This window comes from Antrostomus carolinensis, unplaced genomic scaffold (assembly GCF_000700745.2).
Source record: "Antrostomus carolinensis isolate BGI_N321 unplaced genomic scaffold, ASM70074v2 scaffold28636, whole genome shotgun sequence".
NCBI classification, from domain to species: domain Eukaryota; kingdom Metazoa; phylum Chordata; class Aves; order Caprimulgiformes; family Caprimulgidae; genus Antrostomus; species Antrostomus carolinensis.
The window spans coordinates 1535-12740 of NW_010321635.1; the positions used below are offsets into that span (position 1 = coordinate 1535).

Here is an 11206-nt window from a genome sequence, read left to right on the forward strand (position 1 = left end):
GAACCAAAACCCTGTTCTGGAAAAACAAACAAAACAAACCAAAAACCAAACACAACAACAACAACCCCTTCCCCCCCAAAAAAAACACCAAACCAACCCACTTGCTTCTAGAGAATCACAGGAGGTACCAGAACAGTCAAGGGATAATCTTTATGCTGTTCCTAGTCACATCACCAGTCTGAGCATGACACCTTTTGCAAAGCAAGCCTTGTGTTCACTTGGAGAGAAGACCCAGTACAAGAAGCCCACTGTGGTAGCTGCAGAATTACCAAAGGCTTTGATGTAGCACTGAACTCTGGTTAAACAACCCAGATAATTAAGCACTGAGCATCCAAGACGCTCTGTATTTTCCTCAAGTCCAGTTTAAAGGCAGCTCCTACCAACATGCTTTTGTCTGGGACAAGCAACAAGCTTCCATCATTTGAGAGGACTCCAGTAATACCAGTGGGTACCATTTTGTTAACTAATTTGCTTAATTACCCCATCCACACATAGACTTTCTAGGGCTGTTCCAGCACTGTCAGGGGCCTCAAATGTCTTCTCTGTAAAGAGAATACCAACACCATTACACACAAGAATTTATCCACCCACTAGGATCAGAGGGATTTGGCATGTCCTCTACAATCACTGTCCTCAAAACATTGAGATCAAGTCGTTATAAGCTATATTTTAGACAAAAACATATTTTGAGTTTAAACATGGAAATACAACATTATAAGAACTTGGTTCAGTACAGTTAAAGCTGAGGATTTTGATAAAGTTAGCTTGAAGTGCAGTGGTGATTCACCTGTTCAACAGGAGTATAAAAAAGAGACACATGGTTTCTATTACAAAATACTTCTAAGTGCAACCTTAATATACATCCTATTAAAAGTACATTCATTTGGCAAACTTCTCAGTTTGACAGAAGTTGTCCGAACTCAGGTGGATTACAGACAGCTAATCCGACAGCAAAATAACCCCAAACATTTCACAAACTATAGAAAAGCATCAGCACTTATAGCACTGAGAACAGCATCGTTTGGTTAATAATCCACAACTGTTCAGCTGGGTCCAGGAACACTCCTGCTTCTGTTCCACACACAGGAATACAAACCCATGTGTTATTCTTAGTTGCTTTATGGGCCATGTTATGCTTTCTTGAAACCTTTTAGAATGGGGTAGATGTTCTCAAATGCTTCATAGATTTCAGTACGCTGTTTAGCTCCTAAAAAAAAGACATTTTGGAAAAAAAAAAACAGATAAAGAATCAACCAAGTGTTGAGAATAACTGAACACAACACAAAGCTAATGATAAGATTACAAACCATGAAGAAACACAGGAGTTTAAAAGCAGCTATTAGTTTAAGGCAGAATTTCTATCATACTTCTGCCACCTCATAAAGAACAATTTCTAGCTTGCTTTAAGACTAGACTAGTTTTGTTTAATCTAGTCTAGTCTTAAAGCTAGATTTAAAAACATTGCTTTTGTTAAAAAACCAAAACAACAAAAACCAAAAAAGCAACTGAGAAGAACTATCTGCTTAACAGTAACAGCTCTGGGTGTTGATAAGTGGAAAGATAGAAACAAGAAATGAAGGGCATTTATTCCAATACTGGAAGTTGATCCACAGTTTGATAATTTCCCTCCTCTAGTTCCAAGAAGCTTTTTTTTATTTTTAAGCTTTGTTAGGGCACCTGTGATTTCAAAGCTAGCCTCTTCCATGTTACTGCAAGCAAATCTTTAATAGCAGGTCTTGTACACTAACTGTATTGCAGCAGGCAGGAACACACCTTGCCAGCGACACTGCTCTACCGTGCTGGTGTAGCAGAGATTTACCTACAAGAAAACTGTGTTTAAATGAACTTGCAGTTGGATTAAGCAGCATTCAGGATGAACTTGTAAACTTTTCTCTCAGAACACACTTGGACATGACTAATTTATCTGTATTACCACAACTTTTACTTTCAAAAGTAAATTTACTTTCAAGTTACTTTCTTGATAGGGAAAAAAAACAACCTTGCAGCTCAAATTCATTTTTTTCATTCCCATTGGGCCCAGTGTTCACAAAGGATTTACCTGAGTCCTGGGCCTGCTGCACACTTGAGGGTGTTACAATTAGTGTGCCCCAAAAAATGTGAATATCTGTGGAATGGAACTGGTCAGTATGATTTTAATGGACCCAAGAAGGTGGGGGGGACATTGGAGGAGGAACTATTTAAGCTTTGTACCAAGTGTCCCATTCTTCAGTTAGCTGAGCTCATTCATGATTGTGAGAATATCTGGCTTCTCTCTTGTCTTCCACATACCTCAAAACTGCGTTGTGAATATATGTACAGCATTCTGGTCCTCTGGGAACAAGTACCATTTACCTTTCAGGACATCTGAACAGAAGTATTTTCATGAGCCTTACACAAGAATGTGTTAAAAACATGCACTCAGGAATTCACCTTTTTTTGACATGGGATCTGAGGTACAGATATCTGCTGAGCATACTTACTCAGCCCAGCTTTTGCTTCATGAGTGTTTTGCCAAACAGTCTGGAACAGTTCTTAGATCTCCACCCTTTCCTCTAATAATCCCGACTAAATGTTGTCAGTGAAGTGTTTTAAGAACTTTGTTTCCTGTCTGAACAATTTTAAATTGCTTATTGTGATATTTGTATTTAATTGACTGAGTAGTTACTAGCGTGTCAGCATCCTGTTGGGATTCTGTACCACGACACACAGCATTATGCTTTGAATAAAATAAAGATACTCAAGTGTAACGACATGGAAATCTGAGACACTATGTGAAGCAATATGAGATTCTAATGCAACAATACTGATATTGTTATCTGCAGAAAACAGATGAGCAACAGTGGGCATTAAAAAGATCACTGAGTGGCTTTACTATGGCAAGATACCAGTTTAGCTAATGTTCAATTTAAATGCTTTCTCAGAAGATGTGGTAGCACTTGATTACAGACATACACTTACCTGTCAGTACAACTTTTCCAGACACAAAGATAAGCAACACTATCCTTGGTTTGACCATCCTATAAATAAGGCCAGGAAATAGTTCAGGTTCATAGCTGTTTCAAAGCAAGCAGGTAAGATTAGTAAAATGCAAATACTGTTTCAGTGTTGTATGCCTAAAGTGTTCTTTAATTACACTAACAATAGAGTAATTAAACCCAAAGATTTTAGCTAGTTACCTAGGGCAAGTCAGGTCAGGTTTTAGACATCTTCAGGAGAAACCTGGTAATCCCAGCTGGAGCTGGTAGGAGTTCTTCATGCTTACTTTTAAAGATTTCTGAGCCACTTCTGAATCTGATTTTCCATAGTATTGACACCATTACTGTAATCTTCAAACAGTATTCAAATCCTTCTTAGTCTGCAAAGAGCCCTTATCGGGCAGTATCTTGTACAGCTAAGTCAAGATGACAGCCAAGTGAATCTTTAATATATATATTTAGTCCACAAATTAAATGCAAAACATTAAATGCAGTGCTAATAAAAGACACAACTGAATTTTGATTTTTTTCAGTGCCAAAATAATCCTTTGCTCAGTGATGGCAATAATGAATTCTGAACAAGCCCATACTGAAGGCACAGCATTCCCACCCCTCAACTACAGGTTTACTTTAACTTGACTGCTAATAGACATCCAGACAGCAAGAACTGAAGTGATATGTCAGAAATGTACCATATTTTCAGTTCTGTATTTTGCAGATGGAGTCTGGCTTCCTGCCTGAAGGTTAGAAACCTTATCCTTGCAGACAGGCATCTGGTTTGATAGGAGTTAAGAGGCCTGCTTAGTATTAAAGGCTCACAATGGAGCAAGGGCATAGACCAGGTTCAAGTAGCTTAAGAGCTGCTCCAATTAAACCTGAAGTGTTTAATCAAGACTGGTTATTTTCCTATTGACATGGTCTGCAGTGAAGTAAAATACTCACTAAGGTTTGATATTGCACTTGGCAATAACAGGAGACTAGTAAAATTGTCATCACTAACACTGCTCAGATTAATGAAAGTTTCTGGCGCGTGTTTCTGTGCTGTTACACAGCAACACTGAAGATTGTGACCAACAACAATATTCACAATCAAAGAAAGCTTTTACAAATGAGAACCTCTTCATTAACCAACTGAACAAAGAATCCAAGAGCATCTTCAGCCCTTCACCTTAACCAGATCTAATGTGCATCCAGTTTACCCCAGAAGTGACTGAGCACTTGTGTAGTATGCTCTCAGTTGCAGGGTTTCTGGAGCTGGTGTTTATGGCACATCTGCAAGGAGAAGGCAGGGAACACCACACAGGAAAGCAACTTAGAAGAGCTTCACTGTTGAATTACACAGAATGTCAGGGATTGGAAGGGACCTTGAAAGATCATCCAGTCCAATCCCCCTGCCAGAGCAGGAACCTAAATGAGATCACACAGGAAGGTGTCCAGGCGGGTTTTGAATGTCTCCAGAGAAGGAGACTCCACAACCTCCCTGGACAGCCTGTGTGTCAGTCATGGTTTCAAATGCATTTTAAGTCTGTGTTATCCCAGCAACGAAACCCCACTCAGAACAGGAGTTACTGCAGAAGATAAACCTTACTATCTTTATCACAACACATAGCACCTACAGCCACTTGGTGCTTGCTGAACCAGTGAGCATGTCTTTTGGTGAGCAAAAGACGTGCCAGATATTCAGTATCCGGTTAATTACTCTCTTGCCGAGCTCATACAACAATTTGAGTGTGTCTGCAGCTTCACTGCTCCAAGTTGCATGGGATTGTAACTCTGACTTCCACATACCTGCGCTGGTGAGCAAGAACCAAACCTTCCAGCCGGATGGGGAACATCACATCACAGCTTCCAACCATATTCTGTATCTTGAAGTCCAGGAACCTGGCAGGGAACCCAAGCTTCTGTACTACACGCGCGTACTTCCTGGCTGCAAGCCGTGATTGCTCTTCACTGAGGGAAGAGCAGAAGGGAAGAGCAGCTTTGATTAGTGCTTTCTGCTGCTCTCAAGCTGGAAGTCAGTTTAGAGCCACCACTATGCTAATCTGTCCTCCAGAAAAAGACATGCTGCTGCTCAAAATAGCAAGTCTCTCTCCCCAGAACCACTTCAGTGAGCTAAAAGGGAAAATGCACTTTGTCATTCACTTTCCTGTGGTCTATTTGAGCACACTGGAGCGTGTTGCATCACCCAGGAGTTCCCCTCTTCAGAGGTTTCTCAGTTCCTTACAACAGCTTCTCAGAGCTGATCTCCAAGAGGTAGACTGCAGACACCAGTACAGTCATCTAGCTACTTGGGGTGGTTGTAGGGGTTGGAGAAGAGGTCTCCTAAGCTGTAAGCATGATGCATGATCTCATTAACAGTTTAGGGACATAAAAATCAAGGCAGCTGCTGAACTTGAGGAAGACAGCTTCAAAGTACAGAAAAAAAAAAGTCTGCTTTTCTCCAATTCCCATTTTCTCCAGATGCAGATGTGTTGACTGGTGAACACAGACACTGAAGAGGGACTTGACAGACAGAAGTTATGTCCTAATTCACTTTAAAGTCAGTGAGATATGCAAATAACTCCTTAACAATTCCTGGATATTTTAGCAGCTTTTCTGCCAGTGTCTGCTCAGCTCAATCCATATTCAGGGACAGCAGCACACAGTTCAGTATTTACTAAACTGCCATCAGGAAGAAAGCTAGACATTTGTCAATGCCACTGCTTCATTTTTTTCCTTGAGATTATGACAGCCCTTTACTAGATAATTTAAACAAGGTGTTCTGACATTTTTTCAGCAGAATATAGGCATAGCTGCAAGACCCAGACTTTGAGAGGGAAGGAAGAACAAAACAAAAACAAATACCTTTTTGCTCCTGTGCAGACCATTTTTCCTGAACCGAAGATGAGGGCTGTTGTTCGTGGTTCCCTGATTCTCATGATCACAGCAGCAAACCTCTACAAATTTGAAGGAAAAGCTCACAGTCCAGAGGAGACATTTAGCCTGTACTCTGTTTCTGTTCATCCTTTCAAGAACTGTCACTTTCAAAGCTCAACACAGCATGCATTTGATTTGTATTAAGTGTTTATTTACTACCCTGATGGTATTTCCCACTCCCCTAGGACCAGGGGAGTCAAGACTAGAGTCACAGGACCCCTGCCTTGTCCCTTTCATTTTGTGGAGCAGTCTGGAATCACTTACAAAAAGCCAGTTTATTCCCACTAAGTTTCTGCCATCGAGGCCACTTGCTGGAAGTATCATGTAATACCAGTCCAACTCCAGTAATTCTCTTTAATTCAGACAAGAGTTTTAATCCCCCAGTGAGGACTGCTTGAGCCCTTTCAGCTGGAGGTAGCTGGCCACAGGTGGTAGAGTTCATCTCCTTTGGTGAACAGCTTGGTAACAGCTCATTGCTAGGGCTTTATTCAAAGAAATAATGTCTCCTTGTGGTCCCCTGTGTTTCTTTTAATTAACAGGCCCAAGTTGCAGGATTTTATGACTCCTGTGGGTCAAGGCAGTGCTATGAGAAAAGGGACAAAGCTCATAGTGAATCTGTAGGTCAGAATCCAACAGCACTGTGAAAAGGGAGTGAGAGAGTAAAGCTTTAAAAGTCTTTCAGATTTACCTTTGGGTTATACTCTGCATTTCTGGCACGCAGAGCTATGTTCTTCAGATCTAGTTTACAAGCCAAGTTTACAGTTGACACTATATTCCTGAGGAATGAGAGAGGAATTTTCTTACTGCAAAAGCAAGTCACTGCAGAGCCAACCCCCAACATTATTAGCTTATTATGAAGTCACACTCCAATTAATAATTGCAATCAACTAGTTTCCTGCCTACCTCTTTCCCACTCTAGCATTAAGCTACTTTTGGCAAAACTTAAGTAATTCAATACCAAAATTACAGTTTCTCACAGGAGGAGATATAACAAGGTATGAAATTATTAGTCCCTCAATACTAAATTTGTGTGTCTTCCAAGAACTACATCACTGAATCTTTTACAGCTTTGAATTGAACCATTACTGAGTGTTTACAGAGTTACTACAGCACTCTTAAGGTAGGCAAGGGTATGAGTATGCTATTCTCTACAGGTATAAACTACTCCATAGTTGCTCTAGCCTAGACAGGATCTTTTAACAAGGCCCAAACTTCTCTCACTTCTTTTCATGCCCCTTTCATAGAATCATAGAATGGTTTGGGTTGGAAGGGACCTTAAAGATCATCCAGTTCCAACCCCCCTGCCATCAGCAGGGACACCTTCCACTAGACCAGGTTGCTCAAAGCCTCATCCAGCCTGGCCTTCAACACTTCCACAGAGGGGGCAGATTCCCTTGCTCAGTTCAGATTGTTTCTGCACTCTGAAAAACATCTGACATCTTTTAACCCCCGGGGTTTGCTGTCATCCTTAACATTCTCCTTGCTGGAAGAAATTTTTTTTCAAATATTTTTGTCTTTTCATCCTGCAGACTAAAGTAACTAGCAGTACAAACTATATCTAAATAATTTCTACCAAACACACACTTCTTCCACTGAGAGACTTCATCTCCTGTCTTCCCAGAAGAGACTTTTCCCCCTTAACAAGCCAGAGGCATTTCAGATCCTCACTCACCCAGCATGTTTATCGATTCCACTCTCCCCTGTTTCGCTAAGCTGGGTATTGTTCTGTGCCACTTTCCATTTCTGTATTGCACTGATCAGCACAATATTCCGTTGCCTTCCAATACTGCCAGTTCATTTGCTCCATATCTCCTCAAAGAGGAGTAACTGTCCTCTGGGTGGGTTTAAAGACCAAACCACACTTGCTACATTCTCTAAATGAGAAGTCAGAGCAGTACCTTGCATTTTAAGCAAAACTATGACTATTATATATGCTACATATATAATACATACATAAACTTACTGTAACTGAGGAACTATGCCAGAGCTTTCTGATTTAGGTGTCACTGGGGTCATAGGAGTCATTGGTGTCAGAGGAAGACACGCACCAGATATTTCAGGAGATGGTTGAGTTGCATCTGGATAGGACAAGCTGCTTTCATCAATGAAGATACCACTGTCCTCATATCTTGATATTGACCCATCAAGTTCTTTTTGCATTTCACTACCATCGTCAGATAGATTTTGTTCTTTGTTATCTTGGGTAAGATCTGGAAGAAAGCTGAGATCCACGGAGGAGAAGTCTGTAGGAAGCTCTTTGGGCTGATTAAATTGGGAATGGAACAACACATCTTCAGTTGTTTGAGTCGGAAGGTCTACATCATAAGGGCTCATGGGAGTAAACAGCTGAGGACTAGTTGAGAGGCCATCCTTGAATTTAGAAAAACTATTGTTACAGTTGGATCTTGTATTAAAACATTTACTTCAACTGGAAGACTAAATTAAGAATAGTCTTCTAGTCAATGAGGAAGTTGAAGTCCTTTTCCCCCATACATATTATAGCAAAGAATAGTCTTAAGGTTTGAAAACATGTTGGTTGCTTGTCTATCAGCATATAAACATAGAGATAGCAGCTCTAGTGGAGATACATTTCCCCACCACATTTCAAAGGCACTTTAGAGTACTCCTGTAATACCACAAACTGAGAAATACCATAGACCTTCAACAGTGCCTGGAGGAAGAACGTTGGCACTTTCCCCTTCCCAGCCGTTGTCGTACCTCAGTTCTGCACATACCCAACATAACTGCTCATGAGTTTTTCCAAGGAAGACAGCTGGCATTTCCTGGCTGGCTTTAACTCTTCCTCAGTGTATTATTCTTTCCTGTCCCTGCTACCAGGGGACAGTGTCAGTGTTGTGTTGGATTTGTGCAACAGAGGGCAGCAGCTCACAGAATCAGGAGCAATTTATTCTCTCAGCTGCTGGAGGTCACCAGACTAATTCGAGTGAGACCGAGTCAGCAAAGCCAGCATCCTTTCCCGGATCAAGCATCCAACATATCTGCAAGCAAATTCTTACATACTAATGTCCTTCTTTATCAGCTATTTATTATTAAATGCTATTTAAAAGGCATCATAATATTGAGGAGGCAAGAGTTTAGGAGAAGATTTATTCCCTTATCCTTAGGGCATAAGTCTGTAGTTACTGGAAAGCTGCTTCCAAGAAGGTGGTTCCTGCCAATACCCACAGCAGGTGACAGCTCGGACTAGATGATCCATACAAGAGGTTCTGTGTTCTTTTAGGCATTTTTGGGGGGCTCAAGAGCCAAAAGGACTTGAAAAGTCCAAGCACAAATCAGACCAGAGGCCCTTGAGTTGGCAGCAACTGCCTGAGCTCCAGTGGGAGCAGGATTTCCAGATCAATGCTCTTCAGCCCTGAACTAGTGCTGCTCTATGTTCTGTGCTAATCAGCACGCTTAGCAGTGCAACCATGCGCACGGGGAAGTCTCGGCTCCTACTTGGCAGTATATTTTCCTGTAGACACTTGGAAAACTCTTACTAAGTGACAAATCCTCCCAGAGAACCCTTACTAGCTTGAATATGGATGTGCTCAGGTCTAGCTCTGAAAGCATGAACACCCAAGGTTCAAAATAGTTTCTAATCTCAACTTCTTGATGCAGAGCCCCATTTGAGATCAGTTGGGGCAGAGTCCTACTGAATAAGACTAAGTACTCCTTAACTCTCAGCTCTTCGGAAAACTGGATCCAAGAGCACTATCTGAGAATTAAAAAGTCAGATACAAATGTATTAACAGCTACAAATAACAATATACTATGGAATAAATAAAATACCTCTGTTTTAAATAGCTATGTTCAAGTTAGCAGCTGGGGAAGGAAGGCACAGTCTCTGCAAGAGCTCCAGTGGACTAAAGTTTAGCTGTACAGGGGCTAATTAGGAAAGTTTTGTATGAACCATGATGCAGAGAAGATGGTACAAAAAAGCCTCATCACTGCAAGCCTGTAGGACTACTCACACATCATACTAAGGGTCGTCAGAGAATGTGATAAATATAACAGTCAAAAAACCCCCCACACCCCACAGTTTGTGTCATAGCCTAAAGAAAGAAGCTGATGGAGAAATAAGTGGTGTATGAGGCTGGGCATATTAAACAGCTGTAAAACAAGTGGGGGGGGGAAAAAAAGTAACCAAATAAACTGCATGGAGTAGGTAGAAACAGAAAATAAATCTTCCTTTCCCATCAGGCTTCCACACAACTGGTCTGGGAAAAAGCCCAGACAGGGTTAAGCACTGGGGAAGGTTGCCTTCTTGTTAGCCAGATGCTCAGAGGCTGTGAAAGGAGGCACAAGACCATGTTTATATTGGGCTGGCTGCCAAGGGTTATTGCTATAGACTCGAGGTTAATTAACTTCACTGAAGGCCCCATCAACTGCATAGCTTTGGACATCTCCCAGCAGCTCAGGGAAGGAGATTTCAGACATAGATCCTATCTGAGATCACTAAGTTTGGGGCAGCTTGAGGGGAAACAGCCATTTTCACTTCCACTGCAGGAATCCCTGCAACCCAGGTATGCATAAATCAAATCCAGCTGCTTTAAGCAACAGACTTGGATTTTTTTATTATTTTTTTTCCTTTCTGCAGTGATCTCTCACACATCTGCTATTATCAAGTATCCCAGCAAGTCTGAAGTACAAAAAGCTCAGTAGCTTTTGTAAAAGCCTAGTTATACCTCACCACATGATACACTTTATAGGGCCACATTCAGACTGCCACGAGCAGGTCTATGGATTTAAACAACCTGTGTTCAACCCATTTTCTGAGCTGAAAAGTGGTTTACAACAGGATGCCTGTAAAGAAGTCGTGTTCCCTGGGTGAAGATGGTGCTCAGCTGCGGATCTAGGCCCTCAGCTGAGGGTCAAAGCCGATCAGCCCTCAGCCTGTTGTCTCCACAGCCCCTTGAAACCAGGGGGGCTATTCCAAATCCCCCCCTAAAAAAAAAAAAAAAGACATACTTGCAAACATTTACCAACCAGTGTGAGGAGATCTGAGCCTCCTGCCCCCTCAGACCCAGCACACCCCAGTCTGGTCCTCACAAACATCACAGTTTGAACGCAGCAGCGTTCCTCTTGCAAGAGGTGAGGACCACCTCCCTCAGCAGAGTACCTCCAGGCCTCCTCCATGCTCCCAGCAGTTCTGGGCCATTATATCCCGCAGGTCCCCTAAGCAAGGCAGGGCTGGAGATGGCGGCCAGGCCGGGACAGGGTGGAGAGGAGCCCTGGGGGTGGCAGGGGGTGAGAAGGCCGCGGAAGGGATGGGGAGCCCCCGGTAGAAGCTCAGCCCGGCCGTCACCACCGCACTT

The 11206-nt window shown here is 42.1% G+C and overlaps 1 protein-coding gene across 1 annotated transcript in view; it reads right to left on the reverse strand.

The window, feature by feature from the left end:
• Window positions 1–1130: 1130 nt before the first annotated feature.
• LOC104526537 (TATA box-binding protein-like protein 2) overlaps window positions 1131–11206 on the reverse strand; it is a 10291-nt gene continuing 215 nt past the window's right edge. Inside the window, exons 2-7 of the mRNA XM_010170020.1 lie at window positions 7855–8261; window positions 6580–6667; window positions 5820–5911; window positions 4764–4925; window positions 2959–3053; window positions 1131–1207 (exon numbers count right to left, since the gene is read on the reverse strand). Of these exons, the coding sequence (XP_010168322.1) occupies window positions 1131–1207; window positions 2959–3053; window positions 4764–4925; window positions 5820–5911; window positions 6580–6667; window positions 7855–8261 (921 nt within the window). The remainder of the gene's footprint in view (window positions 1208–2958; window positions 3054–4763; window positions 4926–5819; window positions 5912–6579; window positions 6668–7854; window positions 8262–11206) is intronic.